At 43.7% G+C, this 22,796-nt stretch overlaps 1 protein-coding gene across 1 annotated transcript in view; it reads right to left on the bottom strand.

The window, feature by feature from the left end:
• RHOU (ras homolog family member U) overlaps positions 1-2,502 on the bottom strand; it is an 11,908-nt gene extending 9,406 nt beyond the window's left edge. Inside the window, exons 1-2 of the mRNA XM_019548620.1 lie at positions 2,496-2,502; positions 2,162-2,225 (exon numbers count right to left, since the gene is read on the bottom strand). Of these exons, the coding sequence (XP_019404165.1) occupies positions 2,162-2,225; positions 2,496-2,502 (71 nt within the window). The remainder of the gene's footprint in view (positions 1-2,161; positions 2,226-2,495) is intronic.
• Between the last annotated feature and the right edge of the window lie 20,294 nt (positions 2,503-22,796).

The following is a 22,796-nucleotide window of genomic DNA, read 5'->3' as shown; positions in this document are numbered from 1 at the left end:
CTCCCCGCGCCTCCCGGGGCAGCCAGGTGTGCGGGCCGGATCCTGCGCGCTGCGGAGCGCCCTTTCAATTCCTGCGCCAGCGGTAATGGCAACAGTGCTCCGCGTACAGGATCGTGTTTGAGGCGCCCGGTGTAAAACCGAGGGGGCAGTGACACTTTGACTCTGGGGCAGGGAGGGGATTGCAAGCAAAATTAAACCGGCTCATTGATTAACAAGTCCGCCTAAGTGGAGGAGCGGTCCCATCAGGCTGGGATTCTCAAATCTTGCAAGGGGCTCTGGTCTCTTAGGGGGCGGGGCTCGCCCCCTTCATGCACCCCACGGAAAACCCAAGGCACTCTCAAGGAGTCTTAACTGCTGGGGGAGGGGTTGTTTCTTTCTTTCTATTTGTGGAAAACTTTTCCTATTCCAGGTCAGATCAGCCAAATCGGTTCCAAATCCTCTCCACTGAACTCAAATCAGTTCCAAATCCTCTTGATTTGAACTCAGTTGTTCTAACACCATATACATGGCACTACAACTGGCAAGTATCCTCCACCCCAGACTTTTCAACCTGGGGTTTTAGATACTCCCAAACCCAATGGTGGGCATCCCATGTGCAGGCCCAAGCCCCAGAGGTTTGGATGCCTCCAAATCTCACTTCCCCTAAACCACAGGCCACAGGAGCAAGCTAGGGAGAAGTCTCCCATTTCCTTAAAGTAGGTGTGTAAACAAGATCCTCCCACTGGACACTAGCCAGCTAGCTAAAGGTAGGCGCTGACAAATTGGCAGTGGGAGTGCAGGGTTTTAGCACCACTGAAATGCTTGAGACTGGGAGAGATTTGGGGATTGAGAGGCAAAATCGATAGTAATTGAAAATGTTTGCTCTGACCCAAATAAGGACTGTTGTTAAATACGGTTAGTATGAATAGGATATTTCTTAGGAGGATTATAAAGTGGTTTATGTAGGTTAATTACATCTCACAGCTTGCCTGGAATGGAGCTAGGTTGTGCTGTCATGTTTGGATGTGGAAACAGGTAAGTTATCTGGTTTGCACAAAGCCACAGAGTGAGTCAGTGGAGGAATCGGGAACTGAGTCCATGATTTTCACAGTCATTCAGTTTTCACAGAAAAGCTGTCATTTGTGAAGTGAGCTGTCATTTCTTCATTTTTCTCATTTTAATGGGACCCACTGTTATACAGTGCAGTGAATTATATATGACAGCAGGCACTATAGTTCTCCAGCATTCTTCTGTTATTGATCAATGTTCTGTGTGAAATAACAGATATTTCATTGGCATCCTAGATCTCAAGTGCCTGAGATGCATGAGTCCTCTGATCTATCCACCTAGGTAATTATGTACGCCTTGCTACTGTAGTGTCTGAATACTAGGATCTTGATTAGTTGGGTCTAATGAGGACATATACAATGGTATAACTAAAATGCCCTTTCTGCCCCTGCACTGTTTCAATAGAGAACTTTGGAACCAGTTGTATAACTAGATAGGTCTAGTTGCAAAGAAAGAGCTATTGGATATGATAGGGACTCACTTGTGACCAGGCCATTACCAATGACAGCACAGATGCCCAGCTTGTACAGTTGGGAAGGAAGGAACAAGCTAATAACTAGAAGCAAACAGCGATGATACAAGTCATTTACTTTCCATAAGAATTACAACCAAGAAGGAGGTGAAAGCTGTGTTTAGAGGAACTGGAATCTGTATGAGACACACACAAGACGTTTACACACTGCTAAATAATTGTAAGAGTCCTTTTATCCAGAATCTCTGTCTTCATCAAGCAATGATCATTGTTGTACACTGTGAGCTTTAAATGCCATGGGGTGACATCATAATAGAGGATGGGCCAACTAAGTGTCTACTTTCTAGTCACAAATTACAAAGCACTGCACAAACATTAAATAACACCCCTGAGAATATTTATTTTCATTCTCATTTTACAAATGAATAAACAAGCAGAGAAGGTAAGTGACTTGCTCAGGGTAGCAAAGTTGGTGAAAGAACACAAGCATCCTATTCAGAGTCTTGTTCTAATCATTAGACAACAGCTCAAAGTGGGACAAAACCTGTAATTTAGGAAGGGAAGACATCCTCCAAGGATTGATTTGCTGTAGCCCTCTGAGACAGCAAAAGAGCTTTTACTTGCACTCTGATCTAGCATTACCTTTTCAGTTTGCTCTTTTGTGTTTTCATGTCATGATGATCACACTGAGCAACAGTGGTGCAACCTAAGAAAGAGCAAGGAAAAGAAAAGATTACTTCAGATGCTGAACCTTGCCAGTTATCTGAAGCCCTTTGTATACAAAACCTTTGTACATATACAAAACTGGTACCAAATTAATTACAAATTGTCCTAATTCATAATGTTTATTATGTCACTGCAAGGCTGCATATGGACACTCACAGAAAAGTGCTAATGATTTAACTATATACTGTGTGAGTGTGCTTATCCCAGTATATGAACAACTTGCTTTGGCATATGAGGAGATGAGGCTTACCATGCATCGGCTTCTCTGTAGTACTTGACTTTGTGCATGTTCTTACCCTGTGATAAACAGAAGGCAAACCATGGAAATCAAACCAGGAGTCAAATGTAACCCTCTGACTAAGTGCTAAACTACCACAGTTCAGCTTCAATTTACCATGGGGTCAATGGAGTCAGAGCATGTACACAGACAATTAGTGCAGGGCAGCCGACACACACTGGGAGTGTCTACATGAGATGTTACTGTGCAGTAGCAATGAGCTTATTGCTACCGTGCAGTAGCATCGGAAAAAAAAGATAAGGTGACAGTACTGTGCAGTAATGCCGGTTACTGTGCAGTCATTCAGTACTTGCTCATGCAAGTACTGAATGACTGCGCAGTAACAACTGCATGGTCTGCTGCTCATGTAGTCACAGCCAGTAAAGCTCTGTCCCCTTTTGTCTTTCGTCCTTGCACTAGCAGGACATTGACAGTGCCCTTATCCCCTTGCTTTACTTGTGGCAAGTTCAGTTGTTCATAATATTTTGGGACGCTGTACCTAGTAGTTGCATGTGAGTGTTGTTAATACAGCTTTATTTGGAATAGGCTAGGTGGATACTTGTGCAGGGTAGTTTAGACAGGAATGATCCCGTCTTGAGCAGGAGGTTGAACTAGATGCCCTCCTGAGGCCCCTTCCAGCCTTAAGTTTCTATGATTCTGTGATTCTATCCTATAGTAAATGGCTTATATGTCCATGCCACAAAAGAAAAGGAATAAGTTATACCAGTATAAGGCACCAATATAATTGGTATAATGGGATCCACTACTGTATAAACTGGTATAGTGGGATCAATATAACCTTACTAGTAACAAATCAACCACCTAACCAAAATACTTATTATGTTAGTATAAAAAGTGTATACAGGGCAGAGTTAAGTCAGTGCTTTACTAACATAAGCAACATTCAAACAGGATAGTTTTATTTTGAAATAAGAATCCACACAGATGAACACCAACTTAGTTATTTCAGTGCAAATGTGTGTGGAGAAAAGGTCTACATTAGGGAACTATATTTTTATTTTAATTGACTGCCTTCCACTACTGCATTAAGCATGACGACTAACATGCCATGTTTAATTTATTCTCCCTCTCATGGACTCCCTGGAGGGGAAATTGTGTGTGTGGTGCAGTGTTTTGTTTTGGTACTTTTGTCTTTGCTTTTATAAATATACATGTAGGTATGTGTCTAGATTAGAGAAGACTGAGCGGGAATATAATAGCAGCCTTCAACTACCTGAAGGGGGATTCGAAAGAGGATGGAGCTAAGCTGTTCTCAGTGGGGGTGGAAGACAGAACAAGGGGCAATGGTCTCAAGTTGCGGCAAGGGAAAAAAAATTTCTCACTAGGAGGGTAATAAAACACTGGAACAGGCTGCCCAGAGAAGTGGGGGAAGCTCCATCCTTGGAGGTTTTTAAGACCTGGCTAGACAAAGCCCTGACTGGGATGATCTAGTTGGGGATGGTCCTGCTTTGAGCAGGGTTTGTACTAAATGACCTCCTGAGGTCCCTTCCAATCCTCTATGATTCTGTGATCTCACCATGCCATTCAAGATGTTTTCTTTCTCCCTTTCCCCCTTATTTCAAAGAAAATTGCCTTGCCCTTGGAGTAGAAGGTGGGGAGGTTTGCTGTGGGCCTCAGTTTCTAAGGGAGTTCATCCCATAGCCTCAGACTGGTCACCAAGAAAGCAGATAAGCTGTACCCTTATGACAGAAAGTTCCTCTATCCCTGAAGAGCAGAGTTGTCAACTCTAGTCCATCCCGGTGTGTAGGCTGTTCTTTATCCTTTCCCCCTCACCCTGAGTTTCTGCTGCCAAACACCAGCTGTCAAATAGGGTCCCAACATTAAAAACCTAAAGGAAGAATGCACCACTGAGAACCAGAAAGTGAAACAAATTAAATCAACAACATATGGATTCACCCCAAGCTTAGCAAAGAAAGTAAACAGGCAAAAGGAGAACAAAAACTAGATTTAAATCATCAGAATGAAGCTCATTTTTTACTTTGATCTTGACAGTGGGCACATTTACTTCTGCACCCCACTGTGCAATTGGTACTGCACAATCACTTAGCACTGTAATGTACTAAATGACTGCGCAGTCCTGGCAGTGCATGGGTTGTTTCCAACCCTACTACACAGTAATGGTAGCGTCACAGTTAGCACTTGCCAATGCTATATGTCACCCTAGCTCATTGCTACAGTGATACAGTGTCTCATGTAGATGCACCCATTGTCCTGTAAAGTAATCCACTCCAGGAGCTGTTTGATTCCATGTTGAAAGATGATATGAAGTCAGCAGTGTAGCTTTGGTCATCATGGCCTGGGTGTCAGAGTAAGTTGAAGTCGTGACAGCAGCTTAATTTTTATCATTTTGATAGCAATGCACCAGCTGTAGGCAAATAAATACATGCTGAGATCTTCATGCCAGGGTGGAAAACAACTTGACTGGAGTCCCTGCCTTAACTTTGTCATTTGTCACTGATGATATGTCCCATATCAGTGCAATTAGGAGATGTTATCAGTTGTGATGATGAACACACCAAAGCAGGGAGAAACTCCTGTATATGGAAATAAGATACTGGTCAATGGAGGGAAAGCATACTGTGACAATAACTATTTTACTAGTGCTGAAAATACTTAAAAATTAATGTACAGGCATTTAATGGAAACCCTGCAAAGAAAATTGCTAAGCATATACTTTAAACACTTTCAGCAAACAAATACAGGCTATGTATTGAACTAAAGGATCCAGTTAGACAACTATAATTGTTTGCATTGTTTCTGAGCTTGGGGAGGGGGGAGGAAGATGAATTCATAGCTACATGGTTGCACTATATTGTAATGTACCCTACTGAATACAGTAGCCTTTTGTTAAAGGGGATGGTCAAGCTGATGATTGTGAAGTGGGGCTGTTCTGGTTAAAAATTTTGTACCATGGTAGCAGATCAAAGTGTCTGGCAGCCATAGCAATTCTTGTGGTGTTAGAGGGAACTTAGTGTGCAGGATTTGTTACGGGATATGTAATAAAGAGGAGTGATTCCTGAAACTTCAGGCTTTTCTGCTGTAGCAGGTGAATCGTGTATTTCTTATGTATTTTATACAAGTTGTTTTTAAAAATACCCTGGTAAAGCACACTTCTTTCCATTTAAGTCACTGGAATGTTTCTTGTCTGCACCTCAGCTGAATTTGGTCCATTATCAACTGGTCTGAAGAAAAACATTCACCCTATCTTATGCCCTTGCATTAGTCAAATATTATTCTTTGAGAAAGTGACACAAAGAGGAAATTATTTCATCATGAAATGAAATAGACCATTGTTATTTCCAAGCTTATCATTTTCTTTGAGATATAGAAGTACGAATTTCATGTTGGCCTTGCAGAATGTGAAACTGTTTTCCCCTTAAAAACTTAATACTGAAAATGAGCAAGGCAAGGGAAGGACTGTGACGTGATACACTGTTACCAAGATCCTGTTCTTTGGAAAATGAGCCACTGCTGTCAGAGAAACTCATCTCCAAACACTGCCCAACTCCTGTTACAAAGAACAGGAGCTTTGCGATGCTGGCTCTGGGGCTGTGAGTGGGGGAGGGAAAGGAAAGAACAAGAAAGGGCAGGAGCTTTCTGGGAAGTGGGAGGAAATACAGTAGGGGAGCAGCTTGGCAATGAGTAGAGGCAACTGTAATGGGACTTTTACAGTCCTTATTTTCCCTGCAGGTATTTTTGCGGGATAATTGTATTTCAGATCTTAGATTGAAAGGTGCTGGAGAAGTACAAAGTATTATTGGTTTTGTTCTTGCTTAGCATTGAGATCTGGGGAAAAAGTAGAAGCAGTGAGTTATATTTCTCTTCACCTTCCAAGATATGTATTTTTTAAAGCTTGTTTTGTGTTTGGGTTGTGTTTGTGTTTGGGTAACAATTTCACATTTACAATTAAATAATCTTTCCCCTGAAAGCCTTCCCCCTATGTTGAACTGGATTAAGGCTGAGAATCTATTATCAGTAGCAAAGGTAACAAAGCTTCACAAGAAGGTTATAGTCAATCTAAACACAACTAATACAAAAATAAGAAATGCAGGGGCAAAATATACCAATGGGGCATCTGGCTGGCTAGTGGGGACAGAAACTGAAACATCTCCATGTCCATGACCACCAGTAACCTTGTTTGAAACTGTGCATGGATTACCTGAGAACCAGCACAAACCTTAGTTAGATTAAATTCTACACAATGTGTTGCCCTTAGTAATATATCACCCTATTATTCAATATAAAAATTAAAATTCCTTTATGACATGTCCTGTTTATAACATTATGTTCCTGTGTGTGGTTTTCTGCACGCTTACAGTGACTATGTACAGAGAACTATAAATGGTGCACTGCAAATGATGAGAGAAATTAAATAAATAAGCAGAAGAGTTTTTCAATGTGGAAATTATGAGAGGAAAAATACTGGCAACGTTGTAGAAGAAAATGAGAGTTACAGATGAGATGCTTATGGAGGAATGGCTTGTTGATTTGGACACAGGTCTCTGGGGACCAAGGTTCAGCGTGGCTAAAGACGAAAACAGGTATGATATATGCTGCATATGAGGGGACACTCATCACTGTGCTCTGCTGATGAACTTATATATGAGCCCCCTTCTTTATTGCTTCAACTCTGTCAGTCCTCAGGGAAAAGGCCTCCACACCAACGTTGCTAAAACAGCTGTGAACGTCTCAGTCTACAATCCTGCTGGGGGAAAGGAAGGAGCCCCTAACCCTTTCATGCTATCAAAATTCCTCCTAGGCCTGCATAAGTGCAATTCAGTTGCAGGGACCAAAATCCACGACACATGCCCAGAAGCTCGATAGAGCTCCAGAAGTAGTCTCCCTCACTTCCACTTTTGCATGGTGCCAGAGGTAGACTAGCTCTATTGTTTCCTGCTCAGGAGGTAGCCCCAAAGTTGCCTCCTGATGATATGGTATGGATGGCATTATATTGCAGAGGGCTACCTCCTGAACTGGAAATATGTAGTCATGTTCATATGGTGCCAGGTAGCATCATGCCAAGTTCTCTCAGCACCTGCAGCAAGACTGCCTGGCATTTTGGGAACCTTCAGGGAGAGGTTAGCCAATGTGAGGCATTTTTTTTTTCAAATTTAGGACAAAAGACCCATTTCAAAGAGTCTGCAAGGACACCAGGCAGGCCCAAAATTCAAGACTGTTCCAGACAATGTGTGACAGGTCTTTGCCGTACTTCTTACAGACTGAGCTGTATGACCTCTCCCCATGCCAGGTACTGCTGTAGCACATGGATGGTTAAAAGCCCCCTATCTAACTCCTGCCTAAGTCCTCCAGTTTCCCTGCTCACCCCAGTGCTGAAGCCACCCTTGCTGTCCCCCACTTAGTTACTTTAACTCTTCCCATGCCCTGAGAAGGGGCTGGATCTGCTTTCTGTCAGTCCCATAGGAAGGAGGGGAATTGCATTTTATGGCTTCTTTTCATGTGAATCACAGCTAATTCTCCACAGCAATCGTGCCTCTCCCAGCACAGAGCAAGCTGAGATTTCAATCTACCCCATAAACCCTTTCACGGTACTCTTTCTTATCATCATTTTGCACGTCAAAAGCACCAGTCACTCCTAGCTGAGAGAAACCTTTAGGGTTTGTTGCTCACTAAAAATGTTCTTCACCAACCCTTGCAGCATAAGTTTCTATACTTGGCCCTCAAGACATGAACATGGCTTGTTTTCAACTTTAGTTATGTACATACATACCATGTGCACAGTGGTGACACCTGTATGTGAAATTACAGAGCTATGAACTAACTAAAATGTATCATGCAGTTCAGCAACTCACCCACGCTGCTCACTAATCCATCGCCTTAATAACATTCCAAGCCAGGAAGCAGTTTCCAGGAGCCCCTAACTTTCCAGAGCAATCTGCCAGAAATATATTTATCCTTCTTTCCCCAAAATGTCAGTTCAGGATAAGTGAGTAGGTGAAAGTGTAATATCTCACAGTCCTTCAGAGCTAGAATTGAGAGGATTCCAGTTTTGCAATAGGACACACAAAACTTGCTGCTACTTCTTGAAGAGCCTGAGATATTAGACCTAATTATTGTGGCTTTCTTATATGAAGACAAAGTCATTTTAGAGGTTAGTCATAAGTACTCCAAGCTCTGTATGGGGGAGTGGAGTTAAGAACAAGGCACCAGCTGACAAATGCACTATTAGGCCAAGGATTGGATCTAGCATCGTGTTTGTGAAGGTTTGGGTTGGTGCGACTGGAGTGGCAATCAGGAACCACTTTGGTGGAGGAGAGTAGCCAGGGCAGCTGATGAGCTAGGCAGGCCCATGCAGTTAGGAGCTCTTGTCCCTCCCTACAGCATGTTTCCCTCCTCCCAAATTGTCTTAGACCCCGGATTCTCTAACCACCTCCTCCTTTTGCCCTCCACCCACCCAGAAGCCTTGCAGTGTGCCTCCCACAGGCAAAAACCAAACATGAACTTGCAATCCATTGTTTGCACCCACAAACTTTTACATTTGTGCTTTCATATTTTCTTGATCTAAAGGTTGCCACAGAGAGTGATCATGAGAGGGCATTGGATGTATGTCTCTCAGACATCCCTAGACACAAACTCATGGGGTCAGCAGCCACCCTGAACAAACCCACAGCAGCAAGTAAAGACTTTTGGATGTTTATAAAACAGTGTGTGTCCATATGTAAATACACTTCATGGGGGCATGTTCTCATGTCAGTGTGGACAGAGATTAGCAACATCTGGAGCAAATGCCATTGCCTCCTGCAGCCATCTTGAATATCGCATAATGACTTTTCAGGAATTCCTGCACAAACATTCTTGCGGCACAAAGAACCCGAGGTAGGAGCTAGTTCCGTGAATAAGACACCAGAATGGGCTAAAAAACAGACCTTGGGTTTTTCCCAGGACAGAGTCTTTTATCTGGGGATCCTACAGAGTACAAGCCCATTGTCCCACTTTAAGCATCTATGGGTGCAGGCAGAAGTTACGCTTGTCATGTAATCAGCTCCTTGAAAGAGCTCTATAGCTGTGCCCTGACAGAAGACTGCAGAGCACTTTAAAAGTCCCTGATCGCAGAACAAATTAACTCTCATTGTATGTTCAAATGAAGGTGCTCTAAAGTGAAGTGCCTTCATTACCTTCTGTCTGATTGGGAGGCTGGGCTGATGCAGCCCAACACCACCCCTGGTGCTGTCTGCATGGTGGGAGGCAGGGAAAAGAGGGGAGGGAGCTCGGGCTGGGGTTGCCCAGTGTGCGCTGTGCGGGGAGGTTGAATTGAAGACTCCTCAAAGCAGAGAGCTCCAGTCTACTTGCCCCAACTCCAATGTAGGCTGAGCAAACCCCAGCCTGAGCTCCCTACCCTCCCTTTTCCCCCCTAAGTGGGGAAGGAAGGAAGATGAGTTGGCACTGTAAGGATTCACCCTGTACTCCTGACAGATCTCCCCTAGTGCCCAGTGTAGCCAGGTCAGGAATGCCAGGGGGAGCCATCAAGCACTGACTTCTTAGCACAAAAGGACCAGGCCCCTATGCAGTACAGAATCATAGTCTCCCAAGCACAGGACAACCAACAGATAGTCCTTTTCCTGTCTCATCCTCATCTATACCCCTGACATCTTCCCACTCCTTCAATATAGTCACTAAACCCCTCCATTCCCCAACTCACCCCTCACAAAACCCTCTTCTCCTTTTCCCTTGCCTTTCTCAGTCATCCCACACTTTCCACACAATGCTACTTTTGCTCACCCCATCCCTCCTGTTCAAATTGTTTCTGAGTCCAGGAACCATCCCAAATGTAGGCAGCTTATTGGGCTAGTATGGTTAAAGTACACCAGTACCTGTAGCCAAAGGCTCACAAGGGAGCAATGGGTACAGGGAAAACAAAGCAATGGACAGGAAGATGGAGGAGATGGAGAACATGTACATCTGCCAGAGGCAGACTCCATGAATTCCAGTGGTTCACAGGGGAGCTGTTTTACCAGCAGGAATGGTAGGGGTAAGAGGAAACAACTAAGGTGAGGCACTACAATTAGTGTTCTCATCCAGAAATATTATATAGAGAGAGGCAGAACTAGCAAGTTTTGTGCTCTGGCCACAAACCTGCTATGGGGAGGGGGTAGGAGGCAGGGTCCTGAGTGCCAGAATGCAGGAGTTCAGTCTTACCTTTCCTGGGGCCTTGAAGTCACTGGCTGTTGCTGCTATCGTGCCACTATCTGCCCACTCTAAATTGTTGTTGTTGCTGCCGCCGCCGCTGCTGCTATGCCAATGGTACAATGTCCCTGAACCCAGCTGCTACTGCTGCCATGGTACAAACTTCTTAGGGCTACGGACAGACATTACACATAAACTGGTCTAAGTGATCAGAAACTGATTTAAACCTGTAACAGAACAGATGTTCAGTGCACATTAACCAGTTTGAAAATGACTGAAACCTGTTTTAGATAAACCTGGTTGAATGTAGTATTAAACTTAACTGATTTGGGTCAAACCAGTTTATGCAATGTCTGTCCCAGACCCCTGCCTCATTTAAGTTAAATCAGACACCCCCAGCATCCACGCATACTCTCTGGGCTGGGCAGGCCTCTCTGCTCCCTGGCTACAGATCCGGCAGTCTCTGCAGGCATCTGCCTGGCTTCTGCTTCCCCTCTCCCCTTCCTACTCTGTGCTAAGCAGGCATTCCCCCACCCCTCACAGACACCTCAGCATTAGCTGTCAGACCATGTGCTGGCTACCTCCAAGCTGTGGCATCCGGGACAAAGGCAGAATCAACAGATAGCTGGTAATGTCCCTGTGTTGTTTTATTAATGGGCTCATAAACACTTAGTTAGGGGTAATAAACATTCCCTGCTGGGCTGCTGGAGGGGATGGGGAACCCCTCTTTAATCACAGCATCCTGCCACTCCCCCCCTCAGTGCAGCTCTGTGGAAGGGAAGGGAGGGCTGTTCTAGCACCTCCCAGCTTCTAGCCTGAGCCTGCATTTCTTGGATGTCTATCTGGTTTCAAACTGATTTAGATTAGCCAGGTTAGATTAACCTGCAAAAATCAAATCAATTCAGGCTCAGGCTCTCTGAATGTGTGTCCTTAGCCTAGGGGGCCACCAATCTGATGCCCCTTCTAAGTTGGTGCCAGTGGCTGGTGCCCCACTTGCCCACCCCTAGTTACACCATTGGATACATTATTATTTACCCACTTCACAGGGGTATTGTGAATTTCACCTTACATTTAAGACTAAAAATTCCTATAACAAAATTAATGGCCAGAACAAGGAAAGTCCTCTGGTGGCAGATATAGTTCCACTGAAGTCGGTTAAAGTCACTGGAATCATTTGCATGCATTTGGAGTTTGATCCAGGTACTTTTTGTTGATTATCACTTTTGAAAAACTATGATTTCATACATTGTTATCTCAGTTGGTGCATGCTGTCCTTTCCTGGCAACAGGCATGGAAGAGTCCCATGGCCACTCCTGAAAACTATTTCCATTTCCCCTTTGCAAAAATCTTTTCTACACATTGTTGCTACAATTTTCTTTTGTGGGGATTAAAATTCTGGGAACAAGCTGGCACAAACATCAGTGTTATTGAAAGTGAACAGACTGTTCTTCCATGATCACTTCCCTACTCACAGTCCATACATGTGTGACAGCACAGTTACTGCATCCAGCTTCATGAAAGCTTAGCAGAAATGATAATGTCAAGATAGATTATTTTCTGTACGTTGGAACAAAGGCAGGAAAGCGATAGCTGTGATTCATTTGGGAAAATTTTCCTTTAAGTATAAATAAGCTTAACACACCCAACTTCTGCTCAGTGGATCTAAATTGGATTTCATACCTAGAGACCAGAGTGGCTATGTCACAGAGCAGCTCCTTTTAGAACTGCTAGGAAAGAGCCCTAGCAGTGAGTGAGGAGCCCCAGCTGTCAGTTGCCAGGGCAACCAAAGTTAGCTAGTCACCCACACCTGCCAGCGGTCAGCTGACTGGGAGGGGCAGGGCCTGGTTCACATTTAAACCCCCAGGGCTGGGCCCAGGCTGGCAGTTCCCTGCTAGCAGCAAGGGAGCGTGCTCCATCCACTCCATGCATTGACCTGGTATTACAGTGCTTCCAGGACCGGTGCAAAAACAGAAAAAAAAAAAAAAAAAGCCAAGGGAGAAGGAGTTCTGTTGGAGCAAACAGAGGGGAGAACCCTGATTGCAAGAGCAGCTCCTGATGCTGTTATGGGGTGGAGAATTCCCTGGTAGGAATTGAATGATGTTTAGCTGGATGGTGTAGATTTTATGTTATAGCCCAGGGGCTCGTGTTTTGTGTTTGCTGTCTAGTCCCGGAGGTTTTGTGTGAGGCTATTGGGAGTTGGAGGAGCCCTCATAGGGGAGCGATAGCTGTGTGGAGACCCCAGCCCTGCGGGGGGGTGGGGGCAGCAAGAAGCCCCGAGAGGGGAGGCAGCATTGATGAATGCCCAGTGAGGCACCCAGTGAAGCATAGCCATGGAGGGCCCAGGGAGGGCAAGGGGGCCAAAGTAGAGTAAGGTCTGGACTAAATGATGTGAGTACCATCTGTGAGGCTTGGGCTGTGGTGTAGGGGAGGAAAGGAGCTACAGGTAGTGCCCCCTTGCATTGGGCAGCGAAATGGGCAGCCTCCTGCTTGCTTAACATCTTCTAATTAAGCAATTAACAACAGGGCACGGCAGGAGAAAAGGTGGGCAGTTGGCCCATAACAGGTAGGTGGGGTCACCAGTGGACAGACCCCGAAGGTGCACACCTGTCACAGGCTAGTATCTCTCCTTCCCAAAATCCAAAGATGTCTAGATCTAGAGTTGTGCTTTTTCCACCTGTCCAACCAAGATACAGGTCTGAGCCACGTCGTAAGAATTCTTCTGGAAAAAAGCTAAGCAAGCACACAGCATCTAGAAGCCAGAGACCATAACAGCTTAAAGCATGACAGTTCCGATCAGAGTTATCATTCAGAGGTGATCAAATAACTGAATAATGTATCCAGGATAAAAGAAACAACACCATACCTTACACAAATGCTGCCAGTCCTGTCGAAACAGACCCAGCTTCTCCTGTTACCACATCAAGCAGTAGAAAGTAGAATTTATTGTGCAAAGGGAAGCATGTCCCAACACACTATGCCTTATGTTACTGCAGGATTACTATAATCTGATGAATTTCTTACATAAAGAGGTAAGCCTTCTGAATAGGCTTGCAACTATTGTCAAAGCAGCTTGGGGAAGCTTGCGTTGTTACCTTGCTATTCTTTTTACAAGGAGGAAACAAGACTTTTCAGTTTCCAGGTTGTTAAACCAGTAACTTCAGTAGTAATACAACTGAGTGCTCAAAGTTATGAGTTCCAAGCCAAGCACATATCAATGAGTTAGTGCTTTCATTTGGAATATTTTGTCTATTCTTGAGTCCTGTGTTACCTATTCTGACTCTCGCACCTGCAAAGGCAGAACAGCAAAAAAGTGTCTTACCACAGTTTCAGATGGGTGAGTTGCAGTCTCATTCCACACCTGGGCCCAAGGCCCTTATGAACACAGCAGAGCTGTGGTAAGACAATTTGTTGCTCTGCCATTGTACCCTAGTCATACATAGTACAACTACATGCTTCTGTAGCTTTCTCAAGGAGAGACACTCATGAACAAGCTTCACACACCTATTCCCACTCTCCTGTGCCAACCTGGAAATGTAGCAATTAAATTATTCCAGAGGTCTCCTTCTGCATACACTTTCAAGATCTCTGTCTCTGGCATATCAGACAAACTAGACTGTTGCCTACAAAAACTTATGCATTTCTGAATGAGTTGGTCTCTAAAGTGCCACCCTACCATGCTATTCTGTTTGACGGTATTTGGGAGGGATGGAGGCATCACCAGCTAATTTCCAGATTTGGTGTCAAATAATGGGTGTAGGTGAGTAGGGCAAATTCAACTGTGTAGCAGAGTAGTGTAGACATACCCTCAGGCTAGGCATCAAAGATGGGCAGTTGTGAAGTATGTACCTTATACTGACAGAAGCATTTTTTTTTCTGTTATAACATAAGCCAATTCCCCAAGTGGAGTAAGCTGTACAGACTTTAAGATTTTCTTTCTGGCAGGATAACTGTCTACACTATGGTTTTCACTCAAATATTGATATTTGAGAGGGGGAAGGAGGGAGCAGAGAAGGTGCACGTGATTGTTTTTGGAGTTCTTAACCACCATGATTATATTGGAAAAACTTTATTATGGACTAAGCCTCAGTTTCATTATTTAGGTAATACTGTTTTGTTGCTTTTGTCAAGTGTTGTATGCAGTGGCAGACTGACGGAGGTGGGGAAGGGGCCATGGCCCCCAGGCACCAGCTGGGCCCTTCAGAGTTTTTATTGGCCAATGTGACTTTAAGTATTGCTTCGAGAAGAACAGGGGGGAGGGAGGGAGGCCACAAATGTAAGCATTGGCCCCCAGGCACCAAAGACCCACAGTACATCACTGGTTGTATGGCTCTTGGATTAGAGATGTACAAAAAATGCATGGTATTTATTACCCGTATTTATTCATTAATATTGGTTTCAATTTCCCTTGTACCTCCTTCATTCATAGCATTAACAGAATTCTAACAGAGATCTTTTTTTAATAGAACAGTTTAACTGAGGACATTTTCATAGACATATGGGTTAAACATCAGAATCTGTAAAGTCAAAATACAAAGTCATTAAAATTCATTACAGCTGCCCCCCCCACCGTTAAAAGTACAGTCAGTGGGAGCAGGAGATTAATAGGCAGTTGGCTGTGTTATTTTGATAAGGCAAGCAAATATCCAAACACTTTCAGGCAAGACTGAATTGAGCCCTCAGCAGGGACACCCTGCAAAGCAATGGGGAAGCCACATCATGGAAAATTGGGTGAAGTATCAGGGAAAGAAATTTCTTATCAGAAGTGTGTGTCAATACAAAGAGGCAGAAAAGTATTTAGGAGAAAGAAGAAAAAGAACCCCAAAGCATTTGCTTATCTGTTTTTAAAGCGGTGATATTTTTTCGTAGAAAAGTGCATTGAGTGAGAGCTTCCAAAAAGGGTGGGTTTTTTTTTTTTTTGTAATTATTGTTTGTTTGTTTGTTTGTTTCCTGTGACTTAATTGTGCTGGGCTTGCAGGAATGCCACCTGGCTTATTCAGCTCTGCTGTTGACAATAAAAATATGGGCCTATTAAAGCAGTGCAGAACACAGCTGTGATCATTCCACCCTCTAGTCCGATCGGGTATGAAACAGGACTCGGGGGAGAGAGGGAATTCAAAAGCTAGGGCCTTCTGCCAGCTGCTGCTCCCTTTGGTGGTTTCTCAATCTCCCTTAACTCCTGCTTCTTAAAAGGCAGCCTGTCCCAATTACTTCCAGGATCCACTCACACTTTGTTTTGAGTTTTACTGCTTTCATTAGTAATGCTAATTAACATAATTAAGAGGATAAGGCCTAAATTGCTTGGAGGGAGGTTGTTTTGTTTTGTGTTACTGTCCAGGTAATGGAAGGAAATGGATTCTGTCCCCATTGACAGAATGGGCCAAAGACACATCTCAGGGAGGGTAATAATGTCATGGGGATTGGCAGTGGGTACTTTCCCCATTCCTCCATTGGGGGGGAGCAGCAGCAGTGGCTGGATCCTAGCTCCCGCTTGTCCACCTGCCTGGGATATGAACTGGGTCACTCCAGCCTGCAGCCTAAAGCACTTGCAGGCTGCTGACCTAGAGTTCAGTGTAGGGTCAGGGCTTAAATAATCAGTCAGGGGTCTGAAAAGAGGAGCTTGGCATTTTTAATGGAAAAAAAAAAAATTAAGTCCATTGAGGAACAAAGTATTATTTCTCTAGTTCAACGAATCTAATATTCCTTATAGAAACACTTAAAATACAGAGCCATAAATATATCTATTTTTAATAAAGCCTGGGAAATATGGTCTTAAATCAAAAACGTAGCCATACTATATAGAATGTCCTAGGTACCCAGGTGACGAGCACATTATAAATGCCTAGATAGGTCAACTTGTAGCTGAAACACTGATCATCACCTAGTTAAACTAGAAACAGAGGAAATGAACACAGAAAATTTATGAGGCTGAACCACTGTCTGTTGCCTTGGCATAAAAACTTGAAAGGAGTACACAGCGCTAAGATGCTGAGTACCCTTACTTCCCTCAGACTTCAGGCAATCTCCTGTTCTGAAGCACTCAGATTATAGAGTAGTAGGGACTGTAGAAGTACTGGTAAATACGAGGTGGAAATTGAAAGCAATTCAGATGGTTTTACCGGAAAGGGGACTTTTATATGTAGGACCCATTAGATTTGCTTTTGGTCACTTTAGAGGTGTATTTTCTTAACAGCAATTATTCACTACTCCAAAATAACAGGTAAAACTGAAGTGGTTGCTCCTATGCCTCCTCCCTTTGTGCTTCCCATAAATAGCCACACAGCCACGTCATTGTCCTCCTTCAAAACTCTTTTGCTGGGATGCCAGCAAAAACTCCAAGCAATTGTTAGGCTTCTGGCCCTTGTGCTGCACTGTCTGTATGTTGTATCTACCTGTTGCCTTTTAGACTGTAAACTCCTGAGAGCAGGGAGGATCTGTTCTGCATGCGTACTGTGCCCAACAATGGGGTCTTGTCCTCACTGATTCACTATAATGCAAATCAAGTAATATTAACAAGAGTAAACTCTAAACTGAAAGCGATTCTATACAATGACTCTGATAGCCAACTTATGACAGGAAATGAAGAGCTAGCTGTAAACAAAGGGAAGGGAAAAATAACAGAAGAAACCAATATGATTAAATTAGGCCCAAAACACCACTTCCCAGTATAAAAAAATTAAAACAAAAAATGAGCTTAGGAGCAAGTGAGAAATAAATACAAAGGGCAAAATGTAAATATAGCTGGAGACTTTCACAATATCCCTTGACTTTTTTGTGAACTTTATATTTTCGCAGTGCTTTGCTAATGTGGGGCTTGATAACATCCACAGGGATAGAGGTCCCATGGATTCAGTACATAGTATATAGGCCCACAACTTGGGGAAAAAAATGGGAAGGGAAGAAATTAATTAGTTGAAGGGAAAAGAAAAATTTACAATCACTGAAATTCTGAAAGGATTAAAGAATACAGAATAAAATCTTAGCGGGGAGAAACCCAGCAAGTGGTGAGGGAGGTGGAATAAAATGGTGGATGTAAACGATGTTACAGAAACCTAAAGTAGTACAGTATTGGATTCCTGGTCTCTTCCGAGCTAACTGGAAAGCAGTTTGAATCATCTCTTGATCTGCTTCCAGAAAGTGATAGGAAAACACTATTTTAATGTATGTCTATATTAAAAAGGTCCATTGCTAAGAACAAGTATAAACAATAGGTCCAGCTGAACTGGAGCCAAACCTGCATTGTCTTTGCCTGCACTTGCAGCTGACGTCCATCCAACACAAGTTCAGTTCCACCACTTGCCGAAACAATGGATTTCTTTTGTAGTTCAGAGGCAAAAGAAGACAGCTGGTTCAAAATGAAGTCCTTCCCGTGTTTCCAAGAACACTGTATTACAATAACATACACAATTTTCTCATGTGTGGCTAAATACTTTTAAAGTCTTCCCTTCTTGGCTTTCAGATTATGCCAAGATTGGAAAGAGTGTACAAAGAAAAAAAATGATACTCATTTCAGGGGGATCATTATCTTTTGTTTTTCCTTTCTACAGTATTTTTGTAAAGGCACTGCTGTTAATCTAAGCCCATAGCCTGTAGTGCTGGAAAATGGTTCTCCATGTACATCAATTCCTATCTTTGACCCTTCAATAAAAATAATAAGGTGTTTTATTGTTTCAAATATCTACATTACATCATACAGCATAACAGTTTTGTTTTGTTTTTTTTAAGATTCTGCACTTGGCTTGCATGAACCGCAATTGGAAAAAAAAAATTCCCTTAACTGCTAAGCCTGCAGACTCAATGAATGACCCAAAAAAAAATCAAGCTGTATTCTTTGTGGTTTTCACTTTGGCCAATAATGTTATAGAGTATGCAGTCAAAACTTAGCTAATTATTTTGTTGACGCTGTCTGAGGCAGAGAAGAATCCTGGCTTTATCTTAAGCTGAATACTCTCTGCAGTGTAAATAAAGGTTAAAACATCTTTTGTCAGTAAAACCAGGAGACATGACTAGAATGATCTTGTACAAATAAGGTGATGCCATTTTTTATAACACTATGAAGTGGATTTTGCAAAAATTCAGGTGTTACATTTTTTTCCAGCACCGTGACCCAATGTTTTCTAACTACAACTACACTTTGGAAGAACAATATTTCTTCCCAGGTTGTGCCTCAAAACTAAAGGACAATGATAAACTGGCCTGTTTAAGCCAAGGACTGATTCACAACTTTTCTCTGTGCTACACTCAGAAAAATAATAGTAACATGAAACTTAAAGATCAAACACTTATTAGACAAATGTGTCCTTTGAACCATAGTACAATAGATGGCAGGCTTTTTGTAGATTTGTTGCTACAACATCATTGGTTTGACCCATTAAAGCATCACTCATCAACCGTTATGGGAGCTTATGGGGAAAAATAACAAATATAAAATATGATTATATTCCCTAGACTACAGCCATTGAACAGTTAATTACTTCATAAGCTTTAGTCATACTTAACGTCATGCTTGGCTATTAACCCCCATCCTGATCATTAACTGCATGTAATGAATGACTGATTTCTAAAGGATTGTGGTTTAATGCTGGACTTTTTTTTCTTGGATGGCTTTAATATCTACCACTAGCACACAGACCACCTATTGAATCCAATTTAAGGATGAAAAATTAACTAGGGAGATACTTGCAGATTATCTGCCTATAACTGTACTGCTCAGAGCTGATAAACTCACCCTGACTTTATCCTGCTTTCCAATTTAACTCAAGCCCCACTCCAGTGCTGCAATTGCATCACTCCAAGTCACAGCGGGTGTCAAAGTTCCCAATTAAGTTGACGGGAATTTGGCTCAGTAAAGCTCATGTCAGGCTTTCTGCAATATTTACCTGAACATATCTTGCTAGTTGAGTTGTCCTTCTTACTTCAAAGTAACTGGTCAAGGACAACTCCAAGAGTTCAGTACTGCTATGAGGACAATCATTGTAGATGAATTTTCTTCAGTGGTTTAAAAATGCCTACAAATGTTCCAGAGAGAACTCAGTTTGCCTACCTACAGGCACTGGCTAAAAAGGGAAAGGAACAATTGTTAAAAATAAGTTCTCCTGACTCAGTGCTGAGTTCAGCCACAAGACCTTCCTTCTTCCCCTTTGACATAATACCCACCTGACTTAAGGAGTGGACACTGGTTCAACAGTGGGGTGCTGGGACTGGGCTGGGTCTATAGTTAATGCATTTCCTAGACTTTATGCTGCCTTGCTGATATGATGAGAGCAGTGGTTCTCATCCTTTTTAGATTCAAGGCACTCCTCCATTGGAAAATGCCAGGTCTTAGCTTTCACTGGGTTTTTGACTACAGAAAAAAATAACAGAGCAATTCTTCTGTTGCAAAGAACTCAGAAAGCCCACAACAGGTCAGAATGTTTTTAACACTATGAATTCCTATATGAAATCTCTAGGTTTATCTTGTGAATCATGTCTGAATACCTAACAATGTTAACAGCGTACAGCACTCAGTGGCACTGTTGAAAGGTACTCGGAGCACCCCAGGGTGCCATGGCACCCTGGTTGAGAATCACTGGATTTGAGGCATGAATTGCAGAAAGCGCCCAATTTGCTAAGGTTTGAGTCTTCCATAGAAGTGAGTGGACGTTTAACTGCTAACTTCCATGGGTAAGGGTTATATTTACAAATGGCAATCTAAAGTTCTCTGTACTGATAAGCATGACTAGAAGAGAGTATATGTTTCTTAACACAGAATGTATTTCTATGAGCTTAACTTTATGTATCTCTGACTTGTGAATGGGAATAAAACAAAAGCTGTGGACTCAAAACCTTGCCTTAAGACATTTCAAACATATGGAGAACTTGTAGCTCGCACTGGTTGGGAATTTTTCAATGAAGCCATTTTCCCACTGAAAAACATTGATTTGTCAAAACCAAAAGTGGTGTGAAAGAATCAATTTCAGCAGGTTTCTTGACTCGAAAAATGTCTAGAGGAAAAAATACCCCAGTTTCCACATTTTCAAAACGAAAAATCCCTGGTTGGAAATGACTCTTCATTTTGAAGTTGGGGCTAAGGAGAAATGAAGAAAAAATTAAACAGCAATGATCAAAATCAAAACAATACCTTTAAATTGCATAAAAACATTTTGATTGATCCAAACTGCTATTATTTTCAGCTTGCTGGTGTTTTCAATTTTCAAGTTTTCAACTTTTTGCCAGAATTCTGGGTGGGAAAAATCTCAAATATATTCCCACTCCAGGAAGATAATTTCCTGGCCAGCTGTTTATCTCAGCTGGCTTTGGAGGGGAGCCATTTTGCCTGATGAAGTCTAATTGATGACCGGTTCACTGCTTCTTGTGCAGGATTAACTGACAGGAGCAAGTGCAGTTTAATTTACAGAAGAGAATTTGTGTAGAACCAGATATAAAGCAGTGAAATTATATGTACACACCCACACAAAACTGCACCAATCTAACTTAATCTGATTAACAGTACAGCCTTAGGGCATGTGTACACGTGATGCCATTAACATGTACACGTAACAAAAATGTCACTTTGTGTGGCTTAATGGCAGCATAGCGTACACATGCAAGGATTTTGGGGGGGGGGGCGTTAAATGACTGCATCATTGCAAACTAAACTACATCCAGATGTAGTTTTGTGTGCAATATTGCAAATTGCAATGATGCAGCTGTCAGTTCACCCCCCAGCCACAGGAGAGGTGGGCAGGCTTTGCAGAAAAAAAGGATTGGACCCCTCACTAGCTAGCAGGCTGCTAGCTTGCTGGGTGCTGTCCCAGCTCGGAGGCACCTCATCAAATGCCGCCCTGAGAGCACTCCGGCTTCCAACCCCCCAAGCACTGTCCCCGCTGCCTTCTCTGGCTGCCAGCATACCCAGCCACCCTCCTGCCACCTCCCTGCACTGCCCCAGGGGCAAGCCAGCCTGTTCCCAGATGGCCTCAGCCATCCTGCCAGCCACAGGACCCTGTTTTCAAGCACAAGTGGTGAGGGGCCAAACCCTTGCTGTTGTGGAGTCCTCCCACTTCCTCCCCCCTATGACCAGGAAGTGAGCTGCTGGTGGTCTGAGCAGCCCCTGAGATGCAGGGACCCCTGGTCCTTCCCTCTACAGCAGTAGTGCCCCCCAGGGCCACCCAGGCAGGCTGCTAGGGAGCCAGATGCAGCACCCAACTCAATCCAACTGTTTCCCAAGCCTGCCTGCTGGAAGCCTGCCAGGCACTATTCCCCGGGCAGGCTCAGGGAACAGTTGGATCAGGCTGGGTACTGCCCAGGGCACTGCCTCCACAAAGGGAAGGACTGTGGTTCCCATAGCTCAGGGATCATTTGGCCCACTGGCAGCTCACCCCTACGCTGCAGCTGGGGGTGGGCAGGCTCTGCCAGAAGCAGAATCAGGCCCCTTGCCACTTGTGCTTCTAGGCGGCTGGCTGGATGCCTGGGGCTACCCAGAAAAGGGTTGGCTCATGCCAGGGGCAGTTCAGGGAGGTGGCAGGAAGGTGGCTGGGTGCCCTGGAGGTGGAAGGCAGTGGGGACAGCATGCAAGGCACTGGAAGCGTGGCAGGGTTTGTGGGGAAGTTGGATCAGGCACCTTCGAGCTGGGGCAGCACCCGGCCTGCTAGCAGCCTGCCTGGCCAGCCCCAAGGGCACCACTGCTGTGGAGGAAAGGACTGGGGCCATTTGGCCCACCACTAGCTTGCCCCTGGCTGTGGGCAGGCTCTAGCTCTGACAGAAAAAAAAAAAAAAGGATTGAGCCGCTCGCCATAATGTGACAAAAAAACTGAAATGGTTTAGTCCCCAGGGTTTTATTTTATGCCCTGCCATTTCAACTTAGGGGGCATAGACTAAAACCTTGCGTAGTAAACCCCTGTCACATATACAAGCACCCTTAGCTAAACCAAGCATGTTCTATCCACAAACTCTCTGTCCCTGCTCTCAAGCCCTTGGTCTCCAGTGGGCCTGAGAAAAGGCACCAGGGATGAGCCTAGAACAGGTGCACTGATGAACGTCTGAGTTGGGAGCTGGTCAGCTGGCATAGGTGAGTAGGGCATGCTTAAGCTCATCCTCCTTGAGACATACCACTACGGTAATGTAGAGAAGCCTCTA

The sequence above is a fragment of the Crocodylus porosus genome, unplaced genomic scaffold (genome assembly GCF_001723895.1).
Source record: "Crocodylus porosus isolate Cpor-Errol unplaced genomic scaffold, CroPor_comp1, whole genome shotgun sequence".
NCBI lineage: Eukaryota > Metazoa > Chordata > Crocodylia > Crocodylidae > Crocodylus > Crocodylus porosus.
Note: the sequence above shows the minus strand (reverse complement) of the source record. Positions and strands in the feature narration are given on the sequence as shown.